The 23,172-nt window shown below is 36.1% G+C and overlaps 1 protein-coding gene across 7 annotated transcripts in view; it reads left to right on the top strand.

The window, feature by feature from the left end:
- The window catches only part of LOC129002129 (85/88 kDa calcium-independent phospholipase A2-like), a 73,945-nt gene that overhangs the window by 15,133 nt on the left and 35,640 nt on the right, over positions 1-23,172 (top strand). For all 7 annotated transcript variants that reach the window (XM_054429722.1, XM_054429720.1, XM_054429721.1 and 4 more), the window contains exons 2-5: positions 2,862-2,952; positions 13,823-13,947; positions 14,952-15,129; positions 20,838-21,062. In XM_054429722.1, the coding sequence (XP_054285697.1) occupies positions 2,862-2,952; positions 13,823-13,947; positions 14,952-15,129; positions 20,838-21,062 (619 nt within the window). The remainder of the gene's footprint in view (positions 1-2,861; positions 2,953-13,822; positions 13,948-14,951; positions 15,130-20,837; positions 21,063-23,172) is intronic.

Raw genomic sequence — 23,172 nt, forward strand, 5'->3', positions numbered from 1 at the left:
ATCTTTTATTAATTTTCAAAATTTATTGAAAGTTGTATAAACATTTTATCAGCTGACACGCGCTCGTCTCGAGGAAGTGTACTTCCTGTGACGATGTCCCCCACTGTCCTGCAAACCCACAACCAATGAGAGCTTTCCTTTTCAAGGATACTCCATATATGGTAAATACAATTAATAAGTAACAGTAGAGGGGATAACTGTCACAGAACTCTTTTTATAATTTTTAGACAATCATTCCATCATCAACTTTCGAACTAGTAAGTAATTCCTCCCCCCTCTAGTCTCTCTCTCACTTTCTGGTTCACTTAGGTATTCTCTATCATGTAGTATTTCTATGTTAGTATTTAAGATTCTGGAAATTAAATAATAATTAATCCTTTTAGAGATGAACTTGCGTATCTAATTTAAGCATATGAACTTACTTGAGTGTAAATTTCTTGATTCAATTTAAAATGTAAAATTAAACTTGTGTGAAACTTTAACGTTTTATTTCTTCTTTGGTTTTATCCTATTAACTTAGTTAACCATGCTGGTCAGGCATAACAATATAGTTAAAAACTGACCATAGAATCGTAAACGACAAATATTAAATAGGCCTATCATATAACAAAGAACTAAAACGGAAATTCATTCATACCTGGATATTTTGGAAACAAATTTCTTATAACAATTTAGTTTTTTAAAACTATTTTTAGTTAAAGTTTAATCTTTGTGTTGTTAGTTAAATTTAGAATAGTATCAAATAACATAATAAAATAAGAGCAACCTGCGTTTATTATACATTTTGGCACTATATTACAGCCCGGTCACGGAAAAACAGCTCCGGTAACAAGACCGTAATCTTACTATATTATTTATATAGCTCCTAGGCTAGTTGACGAGGCTAGGCCTCATTTTCAGGTTATGCTCTGTGCACAATTCTACAGCTAGTCCAACGTTTGATTTGCCAGTTTTATTGGAATATATCAGATTAGTGTGAGTGACCGAACTGTAACATAATTAAGGTAGCCTACGATGTGTTTCTTACCTGTTGTTTTGATTATAATTTCTAAATCAACATTTCTTCTGGCGAAAACTTCAACTCACAGCAACTTTAAGGTACTCACAAGACTGGGACAATTTGCCGCGCTTTACAACTTTTTTTGCTGCTTTGGCGGGCTACGTCATTTTCACAGTCCATATCTTGGTGGCACTTGGAGACTGACGTATTAGGTCGAAAAATCAATATTCCGACCAATTTTAAGATTGAACAGATGACGTATTCGAATAATAAGTATTACGTATAACCTATATTCAAAGCTCTGTCGTGTTTTTAGAGTTTTTCCATATTTGACATCTCATTTGATGTTTAGGTTAGTGACCGGACTGTAAATATGCGTCTGTAACCTATAAAACTTTTAAATTATGCATGTAATTGCTAAAATAAAGGAATATATTATTGGGAAATAAGGTAAATAAGTAAGTACACACATTTTATCATTTTTTATTCAGTTTTATTTTTTATTTATACCTGAGACATAACTTATCCCATTCTGTGACATTGACCCTTAAGAATTTTAATTGGTAAAACAGTGTAATAATGTATTTAAATGTACCTACTTGCTTAAAGAAAAGGAGGAAGTTCACATCGGGCTTTGGAGAATCACTAGGAACATTAAAACTAGCAGTAGGCTACTTAGCATCGTACAAAACAAAGCAAAACTCTCTCTAACTTATTTACAGTTCTTCTCTCAATGACATATTTATCTAGTAAATCATTATTCTGTAACTTATCTGTATTTGTATTTCTGTATATTGTTGTATATTCTTTGTATGTAGCCACGTTACATCGTGATTCCTATTAAGAATTGGTAAGTTACATTATTTGCCGTTGGAATGAAATAAATAAATTATTAGGCCTTCTCACCCTTTCCGTTGTCTTCACACTCAGGACCACTGCTCTATCATGGTCAGCCACCAGTGCGTTGACAACTTACACCGAATACTCCCAGGTGTTAAAATTAGTAGCCGCCGTATCCAGGCACGCACTCCCTCGGGTTGGTAGTTTAGTGGTTATATAAAGGCCGTAGGTTCGCAGTAGATTCGAGAAGTTGGCATCCTCTCTTGATGGACGTTCTAAATGAACATTGAAATCACCACAGATCACAATTATTTCTTGGCTGAAAGTCCAAATAGATATTGCAAACAAAGGTAAAGTTGAGTAAAAAAAACTGTCAATGTCTCCATCAGGTGATCTACCTATACGTGTTAAAGCATAAATAGGTACCCCAACATTTTTGTGGGAGCTGCCATTTACAATTTGTAAGTCTGCTATGCATCTAAAGGTGTCATTCTCCTCAATAACGAGCCAACGTTCAGAGATACGAATAGAAGATCGTACTTCACTTCTTTGACAAAAAGGGTCAAAAGATCAAAATTAGTTCTCATACATTGTACATTCAATGATACAACCTTGGTTTCTATATTGATTATTTAGGAGAAGCCTCCATTTGTTTACACTCCGTGGGCACAGTATAATAACAGTAGATCGTGTGTTACAGTAGGGGTAGGTAACCAGAATGTAGCAGTTTGGCCCATTTCCAGTTTAGCCTATGTTGGTTGAGTGCAGTAGACAGTTCTCCCAAAAAAAGATCTAGGTTTAGAATTCCCCACTGGTAAAACACTGCGTTTAAAGGGAATGAAATTCCTAACCAAGACTCCCGATGGCCAAAAACTTGGGTTCAAGATGTGGTGAGCACAACTAGTCGGCACTCCTGCCTTGAATGACTTAAAGTACGATTTAAATTTAGTTTTTAGTTCGTAACACTCGGTTTGAGGCATTCCATTTTCAGTAATATATATATACAAATTGCTTGTTTCAGTTTATACCGCTCTGAAGTGAAGGATGAAGTTGAAATTCGTTTTTTGCAGTACAAGGACAAAATACCTGTTCTAATATCAATCTCTGCAACGGTGAGTGATAGTCATAATAAATAACATTGAAGCCTGAAACAACTTTCCCTAGGCCTATATAAGCCTATTTAACTTATTATTAACATTTCCATACTTTCATTTATTCACTCCGTAGGACTATCTATGTATGGTGTACACACTGTGGGGATTTGTCCACCATAACCCCTAGGTACTTGGCAGAATGAACGGTCTGGACTTCGATGGCCCCTACCCTCAACGGAATGATGGTGTTAATCCGTTTTTTTGTTAATATCACGATCTCAGTTTTGCTCAAAGCAAGCGAGAGACCGTGGTCTGCCATCCATGCGTTTATGGTACGCTTAACTCGGTTCAGCTTTAGCTGAGCCAACTCAACGGTACGTGCAGCTATCAAAACTGCAACGTCGTCTGCGTACCCAACCAGAACAGTTTCCTCAGGCATTTCAGACCTCAGGAGGCTGTAATACGCGACATTCCAGAGGTCTGGCTGAGTATGAAACCTTGGGCAGCACCGGAAGTGACACTTATCGTCCGTGGGCCATCTGTAGTGTCATACATGAGGAGGCGGAACCAGAGATAATCCTCTATGAGGTTTAATATGAAGGCTATTCAGAAAGTAAGGACTGATTTGTCTGACGATAGGCGCATGCTGATCACTCAATTTCTAGTTGAGACTTGGGCATCGACTATCCAGCTGTTTCAGGGAAGTTCCGTTTTGCTGTGGGTTGTCGCAATATATAAGCTCAAGTGTGCTGCATTTGGAAATCCTGCTAGTTGTGGGGTGTGGGCTGGAACACTTTTTTACTGGCCTTAAACTTAACCCTTCCGGACGGGCAAAATCGTGACATAGGACGGGAAAAAATAAAAATAAATTTTCCTTATTAATGAAAGAAAGAAAGAGTTTTATTTATCCATAAATATACAAATATGTACATATAGAATAGTCATAAATTAATGATGAGTAAGTACAATGTCATCTCAAAGCTTAAACTAACTTAGCACTACTGTTAAAAAAGTCATTCAAAGTATAAAATGCATTGTAATACAAGTATTGCCTGACCTTGTTAAAAAAAACAATTGTTAAAGTCTGTGTCTTTTTCTAATAATAAGAATTTATTAATTACCCTACGAGTCATATAATCAGGAGATTTTTCAAATTTTGCTGTTGAGTGCGAGGGATATATTATAAAATTACGTCTTGTGTTATACGCATTCATGTGATTTTTCAAAAAGGATTCTATTTTTCATGAAGTATTTACATAATTCATAAATATAAAGACAAGGTAAAGTTAATAATTTTGATTCTTGAAATATTTGTTGACAGTGCTCATCAACCGGAATATGATGCAAAATTCTAATGGCCCTTTTCTGAATTCGGAATATTCTATTAAAATTTTCACACGAAGTACTACCCCAAATTACCAACCCATAAGTTAATCTAGATTGAATAGTTGCAAAGTAAACAGTTTTAAAATGTTTTTATCAACTGAGTTTGATAGTACTTTAAGAGCAAAACAAGAAGAATTTAATTTTTCCTGAAAGTATCAATATGTATAGAAAATTCTAATTTCATATCTATGGTTATTCCTAAAAATTTATAAAATTTTTTTTCGGTTTCACTTGAATTTTATGAAGGTTCACGAGTTTTGAATTTGATTATTTCAGTTTTGTTTTAATTTAATTTAAATCCATTTTCTTTAAACCAGGTGCTTAAGTTAAAAATGCAATCCTCAATATTAAGATCAAGACCACCTTGACTCCCTTCTTGGACTACTACAGTAGTGTCATCAGCGTACTGAATTGTATTCGAAAAAGTGGAATCAGCATTTTTGGGCAAGTCTGCGACATAAGTTAAAAAAAGAATCGGCCCTAATATCGATCCTTGTGGATATCGTGGATATCCTGTATGGCAAATTTGCCAATCGGTGTCATATGAGCCACTTTGGTCATTTATCCGCAGTCCGCACCATCTGAAAACGTTTTTCAAAATAGAATTTAATTAAGTTAATCGCTTGTCCTCTGATTCCATAATTTTCCATTTTTTCTAGCAATATATTTCTGTCAATAGTGTCAAACGCTTTTGACAAGTCACAAAAGATTGCGGCAGAAGAGGTTTTACTATCCATATTCTTAATGATGAAATCGATAAATTTAGAAACTGTATCTATGGTTGAAAGATTTTGCCTGAATCCAAACTGTTCTTTGTTAATTATTTGATGTTTTTCAAAGATAAGGTAGAAGTCTGTTTAAAATTATTCTTTCTAGCAAATTTGAGAAAACTGACAACAATGAAATAGTTCAAAAATCATCCAAACTTTTATCTTTGTTTTTCTTAATTGGCTTTACTTATGTTTTGTTATACAAGTATACATAAAATAAACACAATGGAACACTTCATACTGTCAAAATAATTTTTTACTAGTTTTTAACTATGCGAATATATCCGCTACCCGTCCGCAGATGTGTAGAAAAGCAGCGGATATATCCGCCACCCGTCTTTGAAGATATGACCATAACAAAGTTAGGCAATAAATACAGAACAATATGTAAACAATAAATAAAGACTACGTTGTGTTGAGCGCGAAACGTTGAGGGGGGAGTGTAGGGGGGGAGTGTTTGGTACTGCGAAACATCTTGTTACTTCTCAAGCACCTGCCAGTCTGTCTGAAGAGAAGACGGATGTATCCGCTTCCCGTCCGGAACATCAAAAACCATAAGCGGATATATCCGCCACCCGTCCTTTATCGCCAAAGACTTAGGCGGATATATCCGTCACTAATCCGGGAAGGGTTAAGAGCTTTACAAAATTACTGTCAATGGTGTGAAGTGTACAGAAAAAATGGGTAAGGGCGGTCCAATTGCATTTCATGGGGCAGCTCACAGGTGGCCAAGTTCTACAAAAGGAATTTCAAAGCTAGCCCACCGCTTTGATAATTGCCTCAATTTGTCATACAACTATGTAGGGAAGAAGTATTTTAGTTGCTCTTTCAAATGTATATAATGCTATTTTTATTTTTGTAGGCCCACAAACCTATTTTATTCCAAATGTTCCATACTTTCTGGAATAGCATTCATATAAAAATAAACACAGTGATATTGAGGAAAGTTTGTATTTAACCAGATCTTACAGAGGACTTTAATAATTTAAACTTTAACATATTAACATGTAATGACATGAAAAATGATTTAGTAACCAAAATCAACCTTAAGCTATGGTTCCACAGACTGCGGAATCTCTGCCTTGCGGTGCGATTTTTTCCGCTGTGGAATTACAACGACACTGGTTTAATGGAGTTTCCTTGTGTGCGGTTCCACTGACGTGAGTTTCTTCATCCCGAATTTTCAGTTCCGCATGGCAGACAAATCATACTGGTCTGAGAGCAGTGGCAGTGCGGATTCCGCCAGCGGAGAAGAGCCATGCATTATTGTGACCGTGCAGTTGCATTATGTCTTGTGCTATTTCGTTAAATAAATAACAAAAATACTAAATGTTGGTACATACCTTAATGTTACCGCCAGGTTAATCTCGGCATTCAAAGGTTGTTTGTCTCGATTAGTAGCATTGGTGTGTAAGTCATCTTTGATGTGATCAACCAAAAAGAAAAATTGGTCTTGCACGGAAGTGCCGCTTAAACTTGTCTACTAAAGGTTTACGAACGAGTATGTTGTAAGCTCCTTCACTGTCCCGAATCTTAAATATATCACTTCAATCACTATGACTTGACACTTGACACCAATAAAGATAAAAGATCGACATGTAATGGGTATTCCAAGTTGAGACTAAAATAAAATTTAGTAAAAACGATACAAGCTTTCAGCTGTCAAAACATTGCATCTAAAGATTGATATTGAACATAGCCTTCGTAATGAATTGTCAGGGAGGTCAAAATCTGTTTAAATCATATGTTAGACTAAATTAAAATATACCTATTGTAGAAAAATGACGTATCGAATAACTTGAATATCTAAAAAACTACTTGTCCTATCGAGCTCAAAGTGTTACCAAATAAAATCATATGAAATTCCCTTACTTGTGTTAAAAAATCAAAATGATCGGACAAATTAGAGAAATTAAGTAAAAAATTTAAATTTAAAATAGGTATTAATTTACAAGGTCCGAGCAAAAACTGCCATGACGTTGCGCGGAGCAAAATTGACAAAGAAAATAGTCCGAGACTAAAATGCAATTAACTCGAAAATTACTAATCAAAAAACTTAAATCAGATGAAAGTGATTAAATATGTTTCTGAAGACGATTGTATAGATTTCTTAAAGAATAAATTAAACTAAAAAAAATGTAGGAATGGTTTTTAATTTGGCGGTTATGGCGCAAAAAAAGATTGAAGAAGGGGGAAATAGTTAAAGTTATTAAAGCAAATATCTCGAGAATTACAGGTCTGATAAAAGCCAAATTAAAATAGAATGATTTTTTGAATTTTCTCTAGCTATGGTGCAAAAATTGTAATAACAACTTAAAAAATTGAAATAACATGCGTTCTTAGAAAAAACGGGTCGAGTTGCAACGGCAGTCGAACACTGAACACCTATGAAGAAACCGTGCTTGAGTAAAGACCGGAGTTAGTCTCTAACATAAATCGATAGTATCGTCCTAGGCTAGGTAGCCTAGGTTAGGAGATGAAGAACATCAAGAAGTCTAAATATGAGCGAGTCAGCCTATAAAATGTGTTAAAGTATAATTAATTAATTAGTGAAGTGAAATTATATCAGGCTGAACTTGTAGGACTAGCTTAAGCCAATATAGCCTGTGCCATAAAGACGTAGATCTTCAACACCTCAAAAACGGATAAGTAGCTGAACCTAGTGATTTAACATCTTCAATATAACAAATTCTAGAGTCATTATGCATAAGTTAAGTTAAACATTTTCTATTATTAAATACTTTTACCAGGGCTCAGCTCAGTCATAGGGTACTGAAAATCAATAATTTAAAACAGTAACTTACTAGCCTAGGCCAAGGACAAATTAAGTAAAATAACTATCTTGATGATGCTAGGGTGTAGGCCTAAGGGTATTTTATAGTGGACATTATTTTGCATGTATGTATATAGACTAAGTACAGTAGTATTCATATAAAATAAAATAATTTTTGTAAACAGGTGTTTTCATTGACTCTGCCTAGGTTCACTAGCTTCACACGAACCCATAAGTCTTTACATCTTTGAAATTAAAGATGGGACTTCCCTGATAAAAAGAAACTCATGCAACTACCTGTGACGTCGCCGGTGTGACGACGTCTTAACTTGACAGGAGACGGGACTAGTGAGAAATAAAAACTACATAATTAGTTAATACCACGGGCTGCCCGGACCGGGATAAAAGTGTACGGTTGCAGGACTAGGACGGACTGACGTAGTGGTTAGATGCACGGGTATAGCGTGGTCGCGGCAGCCAATGGGAATTTATTAAAAATCACCTGATATGACGTCACAGACGTGGCGTGATGTACACACACACTAACACACACTTACATTTTATACAAATCTGGTTTCCTACAAGAAACGCTGTTTTACAACTATAATATTGAATACATAAAATCATTAAATATACTACATCCCTCCCGTGTAATTTTTATACACATCTCAGCAAATATAAAAGTTTAAAACAAGTAAAACAAAACTATTAATTTCAAAAACAAACTTCAAAAATCACACATACAATTTTTACAAATCAAGGCGTTCGACTGGTTTTATTATTCTACTGGGATATCTACGTGCTGTTGTAGTAACAGGTGTCTGGGGATGTACAATGGGCGATTGTTGTGGAGAACGGACCATGGGAGTGCTAGGTGAGGAGGGGAAGGAAGTATGACGTGTAGCAGGAGTACTACGATCAGGTGATCGGTTGGTTACGCTGTGTCTATTTTTAGACTGGGAGTGGGATTGCTGTAACGGAGTTTTGGGGGAATCAGCTGATGGTACTACTGCCGGCTCACACACGGTTTCAGGTTGCGCATTCCAGTCATTGTTACTACTTCCCTGCAAACCTACCAGTTGATCAATATGTCTCATCCAAACAACACCTGAACTTAGCCTAACTTCATACAAAACATTACTCAATCTTTTATGTACAGTACCTTCTACCCATTTATCTTTTGAGCGGTAGTCTCTAATTAATACAGACTGATTTGGGTACAAAACTCTGGTTTTACTGCCACCAAAATACTCTCTTTGTTTGTTTTGTTTACACTCAACATGACTTGGTAAGTTAGGTTTTAGCAAATCTAACCTGGTCCTTAGGGGACGTTTAAACATCAGCATAGCTGGAGTTTCATTGGTAACAGCATGCACGGAGTTTCTATAGTCAAACAATATACGACTTAGAGCAACATTAAAATCAGTGTTGTCATTTAGTGCACATTTAAGCTTAGTTTTAGCATATCTTACTGAGTTCTCGGCTTGGCCGTTTGATTGGGCATGATAGGGAGGTGAGAAAGTTTGTATTACTCCATTTGACTTTAGGAACTGTTTAAACTCAAGTGATGTGAATGGTGGACCATTGTCACTGTGACAAGTTACTGGCAAACCAAATCTAGCAAACAAATCTCTTAAATGTACAATTGCTTGTTTGGCTGAGGTGGAACCTACTTCAAAAGCCTCCAGCCACTTGGTATGAGCATCTACTACAATTAAAAACATTTTACCTCTTATTGGTCCAAAATAGTCCAGATGTAATCTTTCCCAAGGCTTAGATGGATAGTGCCAATTATGCAAGAAACTTTTAGTTGGGTTAGAACGTTCCGTAAGGCAGGAAGAACAGCTGTTTGCTAAGGCTTCTATGTTTTGGTCTATATTTGGCCACCAAATATACGACCTTGCCACTGACTTCATTTTTACGATTCCCATATGACTACAATGTAACTCTTTTAAAACATAATCCCTCATAGAATTAGGAACCACGACTTTGTAACCCCACATTAAAATGCCCATTTCTACAGTCAATTCTTCCTTCCTTTGGAAATAAGGTAACATATCACCTCTCTCTTCCGGCAAAAAACTAGGCCATCCATGCAGGACATAGCTACACACTTTGTGTAAAATAGGGTCTTTTTGCGTTTCGACTTTAACGTGTTCAAAGGTTAGTGGCACTGAGCTTTCAAAAATACAATTTAAATATGTGCCTTGCCATTGGAAATCATTACTTTCCATCGGATGTGGAACTTGTAGTGGTAATCGTGACAGAGCGTCTGCGTTACCATGACTTACTGACTTAACATATTTGATGTCAAAAATGTAGCCTGACAAAAACAAAGCATATCTTTGTAGCCTACTAGCTGCAAAAACAGGCAACCCCTTCTTAGGGCCAAAAATACTTATTAATGGTTTATGATCTGTACATAAGGTAAACCTTCTGCCATACAAGTACTGGTTACACTTTTTAACACCGAAAACAATGGCCAGAGCTTCTTTTTCTACCTGACTATACTTAACTTCAGTGGGTGACAAAGTACGTGAAAAATACGCAACAGGTTTCTCTATTCCTTCACTTGTTTTGATACTTAACACACAACCTAGCCCTGTTGAACTTGCGTCAGTTGCTAATATTACAGGCAAACTCGAGTCATAATGAGCAAGAATAGGGGCATTTGTCAATAATTCTTTAACCTTGTTGAAAGATTGCATACATTCAGCATTGAAATTAAATGGAACATCTTTCTTAAGCAAATTATATACAGGACTCAGAATGGTAGACATGTTAGGAATGAATTTTCCGTAGTAGTTTACTAAACCAATAAAAGCTTTTACTTCAGTTACGTTCTTAGGTACAGGTGCTTTTACTATTGCTTCAACCTTGGCTTGGGAGGTGTGGAGACCTTCCTTGTCGATACAAAATCCCAAATACTCTAATTTGTCTGAAAAGAACTTGCATTTACTCTTTTTGATGGTAAACCCCTTATCATTTAGCCGTGTAAGAACTTCCCGTAACCTACTCAAATGAGTGTTAGTATCTTTAGCTGTAATCAAAATATCATCCAAGAATACTGCCACACCTTCCAAGCCTTGGAGTGTCTGTTCAATGACCTTTTGAAAAATGCCAGGAGCTGATGAGATGCCATATGGCATTCTCTGATAGGAAAATAGCCCTTTATGAGTACTGATAGTGCATAATTTCTTTGACTCGTCATTTAATTTAAGTTGCATGTAAGCTTGACTGAGATCAATTTTACTAAAGGTTTGTCCACCTTGTAAATTAGCAAATAGCTCATCGATTCTAGGCAAAGGATATTTTTCAACTTCTAGGAATGGATTTAAAGTTACTTTAAAATCCCCACAGATTCTAATTTCCCCACTTTTCTTTAAAACTGGGACGATAGGCGTCCCCCAAGATGAGCTACTTACAGGTACTAAAACTTCCTCAGTTTGTAATCTTTCTAACTCTGCCTCTACTTTACTTTTCAACGAAAAAGGTATCGGTCTAGGTTTGAAATACTTGGGAGTAGCATTCTCTTTTAACTTAAGCTCTACAGGATCTCCCTTGTACTGACCTAACTTGTCACTGAAAACTTTTGGAAACTCTTTTTCCAACTCAACTACGATTTTGTCAAACTGCTCATTGTGTGATAACAACTTAAAATTTTTGTCACTCAACAAATTGGTTTTGAACGATATATTTACCCCTAATGCTTGAAGCCAATTACGCCCCATTAATGGATGTGCGCCTTTTTTTAATCACATACAGATCTAGGTTATCCTTGAAATCCTGGTAACTAACATTCACTTTTATTTTACCAATAGGGACATTAGGTTCGTTAGTATACGAACTTAAGGATAGATCATTAGGCTGTAATTTGCAAAATGACAGATTTTTGTTGTAAAAATCCTCACTACAAACACTGACACTAGCTCCAGTGTCAACTTCAAACGTGACTTGTTTACCTTCTACAATAGCATCAATTTTAAGTGGAGCTACTTTAACGTTGACATTACTATTATTAGCTACCTCAATTTCGTCCTCAATTTGAAATAGTGTAGCAATATCGTAAACATACTCATCACAACTATCATTAGAATTTATCTGAGATTTCCTGTCAGAAACAAAGTTATGCATTTTGTTGTTTTTACTAAACTGTCCATTAGTCCTTTCAGTTTTCAAATTGTTCTTATCATTCTTAAAAATATTATTTTTGTTTGACTTACCTAACAGCTTTGATCTGCACACTTTAGCTAAATGATTCTTTTTTCCACAAAAATGACATACCACAGCACCCAATAATCTGCACTCATTTCTCATGTGACCGAAGCCACCACAACAAAAACACTGCACTGATTTGTGTTGAGGTCGAGGTGTTGACTTTGACGTTTGATTGTGCTGCTGGGCGCTGCCGCTGCTCCCTGAATCTCGTCGTCGTTGTGCCGCTGCCACTCGCAACACCTTGCCGCCGCTGCTGCCGACCGTCAACGCCGCTGCATTCTTCTCCGCCGCTTCCGCTGATGAGACGATTTTCACAGCTTGATCAAACGTTAAACTGGACTCTGATAACAGTTTCTGTTTGATAGTGTCGCTTCTTATTCCACTAACTAGACGATCTCGAAGAAAGTCGTTCAACGATGCGCCAAACTCACAGTGCGTGGACATCTTCTTCAAATTTGCTACGTATTCGGCAACTCCTTCCCCCTCTAATTGGTTGCGTTTACTAAACTTGTAACGTTCCGCGATGAATGATGGTTTAGGATGTAAATGATCCTGAATTAACTTTACTATATCTTTAAAAGATTTTGCGTTAGGTTTATCGGGCGTGCACAAATCGCGTAACAGATTGTACGTTTTCTTCCCGACTACTGTCAATAAAGTACTCACTTTTTTGGCATCACTAATCCCGTTACACTCGACAAATAACTCAAACCTTTCAACGTACGAGGTCCAAGATTCTTCACTCCCGTCAAAGTCGCCGATTCCGCCGATGATTCCAGACATTGTATCTTGTTCAAAGAAGACACGAGATAAAATTAACACTGGGTTGTCGTAATCGGACATTAACCCTAATACTTATAAAAATACGGTCGATCAGTTACACCGCACTCACGAATAGTTAGGTTCTTAATAACGCCATCGTTATCACTGTAACTTCCTCGTCGCCAGTGTGACGTCGCCGGTGTGACGACGTCTTAACTTGACAGGAGACGGGACTAGTGAGAAATAAAAACTACATAATTAGTTAATACCACGGGCTGCCCGGACCGGGATAAAAGTGTACGGTTGCAGGACTAGGACGGACTGACGTAGTGGTTAGATGCACGGGTATAGCGTGGTCGCGGCAGCCAATGGGAGTTTATTAAAAATCACCTGATATGACGTCACAGACGTGGCGTGATGTACACACACACTAACACACACTTACATTTTATACAAATCTGGTTTCCTACAAGAAACGCTGTTTTACAACTATAATATTGAATACATAAAATCATTAAATATACTACACTACCCTAACTCATTAAAAGGTATTATGTAAAATTCAAAATAGGCCTATATTAAGAAGGCATAACCATTAAAAAATAAAGGTGAAGGTTACAGACAACATCATCATCAATATCATCATACAGCATCAAAGCCACGAGGGCTTTCATCTTCCTATCCATACTCGCTGCTAGTTTGGACTCAACTGAATTTTCGCAACGTTATTTCCGCAGTCAGTGGAACCACCCCTCCAGATTTACGCTGCTTAATTTTCCGCTGCGGAAAATTACGCACCACACGGCGGAAGTTCCGCAGTCTGTGGAACCATAGCTTTAGATTGAGTTTAGTAACCAAAAATATTGAGATAACTCTTTTGATTGGGAAGTCCTATCCCAAGTGTCATCTCTGATAATACACAATGTTTTGTTGTAGTGAAATGATTTATCATTGGTAATAAGATGCAAATCTGGCTTAGGTCAACTCTCTGAGTGGCATCCAGAAAGTTTGTGACGTAATTCAAGACCATCCATCATGGACTATCACACACTTGGCTGTCTTCTTGAACCTGACAGACTGCTTGAATTCAGAACAAGTTCTTAGGTAGGCCTATGCTATAAGCCATTAAAATGTTGGTTCAGTAAAATCCCTATAGTAAGACTCATGAAAACAAGAGTCATTTTTTAATAACTTATTTAAAAAAAAAACCAAGTGGCTGATTTAGGAGTTGTTTTGAAAATAGAATGAGTCCAGCCATCCAAACTGAGGATATTAAAATCTATTTAATATATTTGAATGTTGTCTATTGGACATCATACATTTGTCATTGACTTGTCAAGATAGATGTCACAAGGTCACAAAACACAACAATGATATTTCATCATGTTATTGTTTTCACTAATTGAAATGGGGATGCTTAGGATTAACCTTAGATAAAACATAGTCCCTTAGTAGATTTCCCATCCTTATGGAACAGCTGAAGCCAATTTTATTGTTAGTTCTCTCCGGCTTTCTGTAGATGTTGTGTTTTGTTTACAATTTGTTTCTATTATTTTAGGGTTAGTTTCTCATTATTTGTGTCTCACTATTTGGTTATATAGCTAGTGGACGAGTTATTGTTTATGATTAGATAGTTTTATTTGGTTAAACGAGGTTTTAAATTACTGAAATAAAAAGAAACAAATTGTAAACAAAACACGACATCTACAGAAAACCAGACAACTAACAATAAAATTGGCTTCAGCTGTTCCATAAGGATGGGAAATCTACTAAGGGACTATGTTTTATCTATGGTTTAACACAAATATGATTGAAGGATGAGTGTAAATTAAAATGAAGTGAGATGCCTTTTTTACTGATTAAGATCAGCTGTTTCATCATCCTAATATAGCCCAGCTCAAAAAACCTAACATATAAAAAACAACTGAGAGTAGATTTTGGAGAGTATACCCTGACTGAATATCTAAGTCATGTTTAGCAACATGTGATGTTTACATCTATCAGCCCCTAAACTCAACTTTTTGGGGATCTCTATTTAAAACGACTCAAACAAATAATTTTAAATTCTGTTGTAAACTTTTTTTTTTTAATGTAAATGTTTGCCCCAGTCACCTCAACACACCCGATGCACTGAAGGGGGAGTCTCCGCTGATGTTGGCCATCAAAGAGCAGCAGCTGGCCGTAGTCAAGGCACTGGTCAACGCCAAGGCTTCCCTGGAACATCTAGACCACGAGGCCAACTCTGTGTTCCACTATGCAGCGTCTACCAATAAGGATATCATACTGGTGAGCTTCACCTCCGACTGTAGACGTCATCTACTAATTTAGTTAAAATAAAAGTAATATCCTAAAACACTTAATTAACTTTTATCATGTTTCTGTTTTAGAACAATAGGGTTTAGCATATTTTAGCCACATGGGCAAGCCGAATTTCAGGGTCAAAAAGTGACTCTTAGCACAGAAAACATACTACCCAGAATGCTAACCGCATGGTAAAAAGCGTTAAGTACTCGGAGAGAGCTTTGCCTGTCAATTCGTATGCAGCCCCACGAGCGTTGCTATGCTGGTGCATTGTATGCTGGTGGCGCTGCCTACAAATTGACAGGCAAAGCTCTCTTCGAGTACTTGTCACTTTTTACCATGCGGTTAGCATTCTGGGTTATAGTAGTATGTTTTCTGTGCTCTTAAGTATGCACAAGTTTTAGCCAAGAAAACATAGTTTGACCTACCAGTAAATCTGTCATGTTGCTCTAGAAGTTAAATAATGCATGCAACACTTAACGAATCTAAATACTGTAAGTTGCCTTATAAATATAAGAACATTTTTAATTGACTTTTTATACTAAAAGTTAAGGTATTTACTAATTATTCATAAGTTTAAAAGAAGACGTTCATCACTATTGTAATTTAGTGTTTAATTTGTAACGAGCCTAGAATAGGCCAGAGGCGTATTTTAAATTTTGAGAAGAATCGTTTGAGTCTTCAAAGCAAGCAATAGTTTTCCTATATTGCTGGGCTTCAATGCATTACATTTTGGTTACTTCAGCATACCTTAGTGTTTGGATTTCAAACTGGTTTTATAATCAGAAAAGCAAGTTACAATCTTTGAGAGGTTGATGGTTTGTTACTTTAATTAAATCAACAGTATCCTATTAACTCCACCTCAAATCACATAAAAATACAATTTAATTTTATAATAATTTTTTAAAACACTAATTTGGTGTACTGTGTATAAGTAAATACCACCGTTGCAGCAAACCTGCCGTTTAAGCGAATTTCCATTTGCCAGAATTGATTTTCATTTAAATATATTTAGATAACATTAGGTTTAACCTAACGAGTAGGCTACCTAGGTTTTCTGCTACAGGGAAACTAATAAAGTGTGTTTTTTGGTTAAAATATTAATAGCTTAGTATAAAATAAATACATTTGTTGAGTTTGATCAAAATATATCCATAAACAGGCAAACTACAATATTTTACAATATTCTCCATAAGAATAACATAGAAGTTTTAAAATTACTATTTTTTTTAAAATTTCTCTGTAACTAATAACCGCCCAAAAACACTTGTGAAATTTTGTGTTTTGACGGTCAAAAATTAGAAAAACCAATTTTTACCCCATAAAACCCGTAAAACCCTGTTCCCATAGTCCGATGATGCTGGTTTGCAAACTCATCCAAGTTTATTCCGCCTTACACCTTCAAACCAAATTTTTATTCCAATCGGACAAAAATTCTTAAGTTATCACGTTTATGGACACATATATAACTCTCTCTCTCTCTATATATATAGGTATACATATATAAAAATTCTAAACGAAAGGTGTTTTTGGCCTCTGGGGACTTCATTATTAAAAAATAAATCGGTCCCGGGCCTATGTCTTACCGTGAAACCTACGGTAATACAGTAGAACCTCGTTAATCCGAACTAATTAATACCGGGGTTAGTTCGGACTATTGAATAGTTCAGATTAGAGAACATATTGTTGTATTTACATAACAATAGCTAAGACGTGGCTAAAATAGATCGTAATTGTTACAGGAGGAAAAGTAAAAAAAATGCTTCATAAAGTAAAATACAGTATTAATTTAATACAGTAGTAAACATAGTGAATTAACAGTACCGTACCTTACTGTATATTAAATATAGTATACGATATAGAACTATACTGTACTGTGTATAGAGTGCAGCAATGAGGTGTTCGGATTATTGGATGTTCGGATTACGGGGGTTCAGATTAAAGAGGTTCTACTGTAGCTACTTCCTACTTCCCTATTGGGAAATTGTTAAAAAGTAGGCCATTATCACGTAATGTGTAAAAGTCAAATCTTAAGAATCCTCAAATCCTCAAATTAGCTGAATTTTCAGAAAGAATTCAATTTCAAGTATCAATAATGAAATTAAACAATAGAAACTTTTTGTGGAAGAATGGCCTCATCCTTTTGACAACAAGTTGTGCTAACCATTAGACAATAACAAACACACATGTAACATTCTACATGAAAGCACACACACACACACACACACACACACACTCAAGTCTGCTAATGGATCGGCATTGGGATTCTAATGAGTCGACCAAACCTAACTGCTTTTATTTCTTCAAGGTCTCATTTGTTGCTTACATTACTTCGCAGACTAAAATGACAACAAAACTTAGTGACATTTGCAGCAGCTTGTTTTTCAAAGTTTAAATTGACCTTTTTAAACCGGCTTGAGCTTCTTTTATCACTGTTACTTACTAAAACATTAAAGCAAAAACTAAGATTGGTAAAGTATTCAGTCGAGTAAAAACTCTCAAAACTAAATTAGACTTGTTTAAAAAAAGTTTGAATTTTCATTAGCGCAACATGTAAACATTTTAAAATGCAACTTCTTAAAATTTGACCATCAATACTTATATCAATTATTACTATTTATTCTTATCAGTTTTGTATTGAAACTGGTATGGAACCAAGCATATGCCTTAAATCGTAGGCTACATCTGTTGGGTGTGAGAAGATTTGAAAGCAGTAACAGGTTTTAAAACTATGGAAAGTTCCAGATAAGTCCCATAACAATTAAAACATTATATATATAAATAATGTATTTTTTTTTCTAACCAGCATTGAGCTTGTCAAATAAATCCTAGCTTGACAAAAGGCAGATAGGGAGCCCTCATCATTGTACAAATTGCTTATTTTATCTGACAAGCTACAAGATATGCCATGGTTATCTATTGCTAGTTAGCCTAATTTTAAAGAAATAAGCAATTATTTGCAATGTTTTTATTCTTTCTTTGTGAGACATAAAGGTAATCAGTTGAGTAACTAATTTGTAATATAAACTGTTTGCCAAATAATGGAATAAATGAATTTTTGAATTTAGTCTGAGTTTATTTAACTATAATCATCACTGTACACTGGATCATTTATCAACCTTTAGTAAAATACGTTAATTTTGCCTTAGGCCTAAATATAATTCTGAAATATTTGTTTCAAATTATGAGGTATTTAATGGTCATAATAAAAGTTTCTACTCTTTTACATGATGTTTATTAAGTATACAGGGTTAGTAAAAAGTGTGGAGACCCCCTGTTATTTTTTTAATGGCCCATACTAGAAAAACTAAACTTGGCACACCTTTATGACATGTTATGAAGTACTTTTTGGGCATACCCGTTTATTGGTGTACATCCCCAAAATGTGGTATTTTGGGGGAAACTCAAAAATTTCTAATACAAACACCCATCAAGTGACCCCTCATTTTGAAGGTCCCGGTAAAAGAAACCCAACAACGCAAACTAGAGGTCTTTATCTCAATCCAGTAAAAAATGGCAGCCAATTTAAATTCTCAGAAGTTAAATTTAACTTACAGCTTTCCAAGTCTGGAGACCCCCTGTAAATTTTGTAGGGGCTCACACTAGGAAAACTAAACTCTACACACCTTTTTGGCATGTTATGAAGTACTTTTTAAGCCTAATAGCCTTTTGCTTACCAAACCCAAAATGGGGGATTTTGGGGGAAACTCAAAAGTTTTAAATGATAAGCCCCATCGAGTTGAAGGTCATTTTGAAGGTCCTGGTAAAAGAAAACTAACAACGGAAACTAGAGGTTTCTATCTCAATCCAGTAAAAAATGGAAGCTGATTGAAATCTTAAGAAATCGGAAATAACTTGCAATTTTATATTCAATTGGCTGCCATATTTTACTGTACTAAGATAGAGACCTATAGTTTGTGTTGTTAGTTTTCTTTTATTATGACCTTCAAAATGAGGGGTCACTCGATGGGTCTTTGTATTTGAAATTTTTGAGTTCCCCCAAAATACCCCATTTTGGGGATGAACACCAAGTGGCGGTTATGCCCAAAAAGTACTTCATAACATGTCATAATGGTGTGCTGAGTTTAGTTTTTCTAGTATGGGCCGTTAAAAAAATAACAGGGGGTCTCCACACTTTTTACTAACCCTGTATGTACTGTATACAGGGTGGCTGAAAAGTAACTTGCACCCCACCTTAGCTTTTCAACCATTTGAGATATTTGAAATCTGTTTAAGGCAACCTTCTTAGATATGAGGGGCTACAATAATTATGGTCAATTTTGAAAATTTTGCCCTTAGGGGTAGCGGGGGTAGGGGGTAGCTCAAAATTTTCAAATGACAAGTATAGTTGAGTTTGGTATCATTTTACAGATCTTGACCAAACATAAACATTGACATAAAGAAAACCAAAATCGGCTTACTAATAACAAAATGGCACCCTAAAATGGTTCAAATCCAAATAACCATGAGGGTGGCAAAAAAATTAACTTGCACCCTCTTTAACTTTTTAACTATTTTAGATATTTGAAATCGGTTGCCGCAAACCGATTTCAAATATCTAAAATAGTTAAAAAGTTAAAAATGGTGCAAGTTAATTTTTTGCCACCCTCATGGATTTGAAACGTTTTAGGGCGCCATTTTGTTATTAGTGAGCCGATTTTGGTTTTCTTTATGTCAATGTTTATGTTTGGTCAAGACCTGTAAAATGATACCGAATTTGACTATACTTGTCATTTGAAAATTTTGAGCTACCCCCTACCCCCGCTACCCCTAAGGACAAAATTTTCAAAATTGACCATAATTATTGTAGCCCCTCATATCTAAGAAGGTTGCTGCGAACCGATTTCAAATATCTCAAATGGTTGAAAAGTTAAAGGGGGGTGCAAGTTACTTTTCAGCCACCCTGTATAAATGCTATAAATAGCTATAAATAGCGAGGTTCAAAAGGCTACCTTGTAATGCATGAACTGGAAGTCCTATTAACAAGTTTGATCCTTAATAACTGATAAGCCTAAATAATTTGACTTATTCAGTAAAACCATTATCCCATTTGATCAACACTCATCTTTGTTCTGAACTATGCATTCTGGTCTGTTAATCTTTAGACAAAATAAAGGAACTTATGGTTTTCCAAATCAATCCCCAAAAAATAAGCTCATTAGAAAAAAACTTAAAAATGTTAGTTTACTGCTGAGACCCTGGCATTGTAGCTACATCTTTCAGTTGCTAATTTCAATCTTTGGTTATATTAGGAAATTCTACTCTAAATTACTTATTGTGTTATTTTGTCCTTATTTGATACATATTAACTTTTAAATGACCTTTTTATTTAATATTTACTTATTTTTAAGGAATAGTCACCCAGTAAATTGTAATACATGTTTTAATTAGATAAATAAATTTATTGTACATCCACAATGTAACAGTTATTGTTTATAGCAGATTTAAAACTCTTTACGCACATGGGCTTATGCCTATGCGGAAAAATATATTTCCGTATAATATGCATCTGCGTATTATATAGTTCAATTTATGGAAATAAACGATTTGATTTGATTTGAATCCGACTTTTGACTAAGCTTTATGTAAATTGTACACTTTGAAATGTTTAAGATGTTAAAGAAGTAAAACTTGAATTCATTGTTTAATTTAGTCCTGCAAAGGTGTTTTCTTACTAGTACATGTCCTTGTAGGCTCTGCTGACCAGCGGACAGCCCAGGTGTCTCAACTACCGCAACATCTGTGGCTACACTCCGCTCCACATTGCGTGTCTGGCTGACAAGCCGGACTGTGTGCAGACGCTGCTGGCGCAAGGAGCCGACGTCAATATCTCAGCGACCAAGGGACAGATCAGCACCATGCCGCCAGGATTTGTTGGTGACTTTATGGAAGGCAACGCTAAGAAGCTCTATGTGCAGGTGATTTAGTTGTGTCATGATCGAGGCAGAGTAACAAAGTTCCTATACAAGGGTTCTCTTTGAACTAAGGTCTCCAACGAGTGCCCGTCCCAATGATGAGAGCTATTTAAAATCTTACACTAACGCTTTTTGTTTTTCTTATATTCCCCCTAAAATTGCTGGTCCCCATTCCTACGTGATGATTAATCGCATCAAGATATATGGTATATGAGTGAAAATCGACTTTCTCACTGAGTATGAATCAAGTCCTGTGATTAGGTTTTTGTGGTAAGCGTAAACTCTGATTGAAATCTGTTGCCAATTCGCAGAAGTATGTGGAGAAAAGTGTAATAGATGTGAATGGATGTGCGAACTTGGCTTGGGAGTTTGCAGAAGGCCATACATATTTGCACGGTGAGGCTGCCAGTGAGCGTCCATCTGTTTCCATCGAGAAAGTGAAGGTTGAGGAAACTTTGCTGGCGGATCGGACTGCCAGGGTTTGCCATTGCCCTTGGTAATCTTTTATAAATGTCTATCAAAATGGCAATCGGTAAGGCCGGCCACACACAGAACCAGGCGGGTCAGGGCGCGACAGGGCACGACGAGACGCCTGATTTGCCCTGTCCTGCTGCTGTCACACACAGAATGAGGCGGGGCACGTCAAGTAAAAAGTTTGGCCCCCATAAACCTGCAAATTAATATAGGATTTTTTATTTCTGAGCCTTGAGCCGATTTAGCAAACTTTTAAATTTGACTTTATACTTGGGAGCAGAATAGAAAACAAAATTCAAACAGCCATACCTCCAGAAGAGTGTTTTTTGAAACCCTTAAGATATGAACGTTGGCCCTCTATTTCCTCAGTTATCAATACCAAGATAAATTATTATTTATTCAACCACTGTAGTAATATCACTACTTCACTACGACTTGTATAGTCGTATCAAAGGGTGTGTATAAATTGTTACTGTACAGTCTTATATGTAAATTTTATCGGTTGTAAAATAATCCTTATCAAAATTTGCCCGAAAGGGAATAAATCACATGACCGCGCATGCGCAGAAAGTTCTGCCCGGCATCGACTTGCTTCGGGGCATAATTTTGGAGAGCTTCACATTTTGCCCCAGGGCGTCTTTTTGATGTGCCCTGCCTCGCTCGGTCCTGTGTGTGGCGCTCCATAAGACCCTGTGCAATTCCCGTCGCACAAGACGCCCCGGGGCAAAATGCCCTGTCGCGCCCCGCCCCGCCCGGTTCTGTGTGTGGCCGGCCTAATACAAATCAAAGACATACAAAGACACCATGATCTGCATGTAAAATAACCTTGGTCACTACCTCAAATGAAACTGTCAAACTACTGGTGCTTCGTGCTTTACGTGAAAAAGTTTATGACCATCTCCGAGTATGGGATAGAGAAATTTAAGAAATTATTTATCTTTTCATGTTGGGTAGTTAAATAACTAGGCTATGTATACAATCGATCAATTTTAATTGACCAATAGATTCCCTATTTGTTCAGGGAGGTTGATTTGTATTACCGATTTTGATCAGCAGATGGTTTTAACAAATCTTTCAGCTTGTCGGTTGGAGGAGGGGTGACATAGTCTGCTGATTTTGTCTAGTTGTAGAAAACACAACAGTTGTGAACTAGAGATATGTGTAAATTACTGTGTTCTGTCTATTGTGTCTACCACTATGGTTTTGTAGGAACATTATAGGTATGTCTAAAAAAAATGTGTATGCCATTGTCTCAAGAGTTTGAAATTTAAGTTTTGTATACACCTATCAAAGGTTTTAGTTAGAAATACTTTCATTTAATTTAAGTAAGCATCAGACCCATTTTAAAAGTAATTTGTTCTAAAAAAAAAACCAGCAAAATCTTTGTGTACCGGTCTTTGTTACATCAGCCAAAAGGAATTTTGGGAGAATTTATGTGAATTGCCTATTTTCCTTGAACTACACACCTTTAAGCAATACACATTAATTAGTGGTTGTTAGTAAATCAGGCTATTAATATGATTGTTGTTGTTAGCCTCCGGATTGCCAAATAATATTAAAAAAGGTTCAAATACCTGCTATTAAGCAATCCAAATTTGTTGTTAGAACAACTAGTTTCGGTGTCTGTGTGACACCATCA

This window comes from Macrosteles quadrilineatus, unplaced genomic scaffold (genome assembly GCF_028750875.1).
Source record: "Macrosteles quadrilineatus isolate MER2022 unplaced genomic scaffold, UCM_ALF_1.0 Scaffold_9__3_contigs__length_116548681, whole genome shotgun sequence".
NCBI lineage: Eukaryota > Metazoa > Arthropoda > Insecta > Hemiptera > Cicadellidae > Macrosteles > Macrosteles quadrilineatus.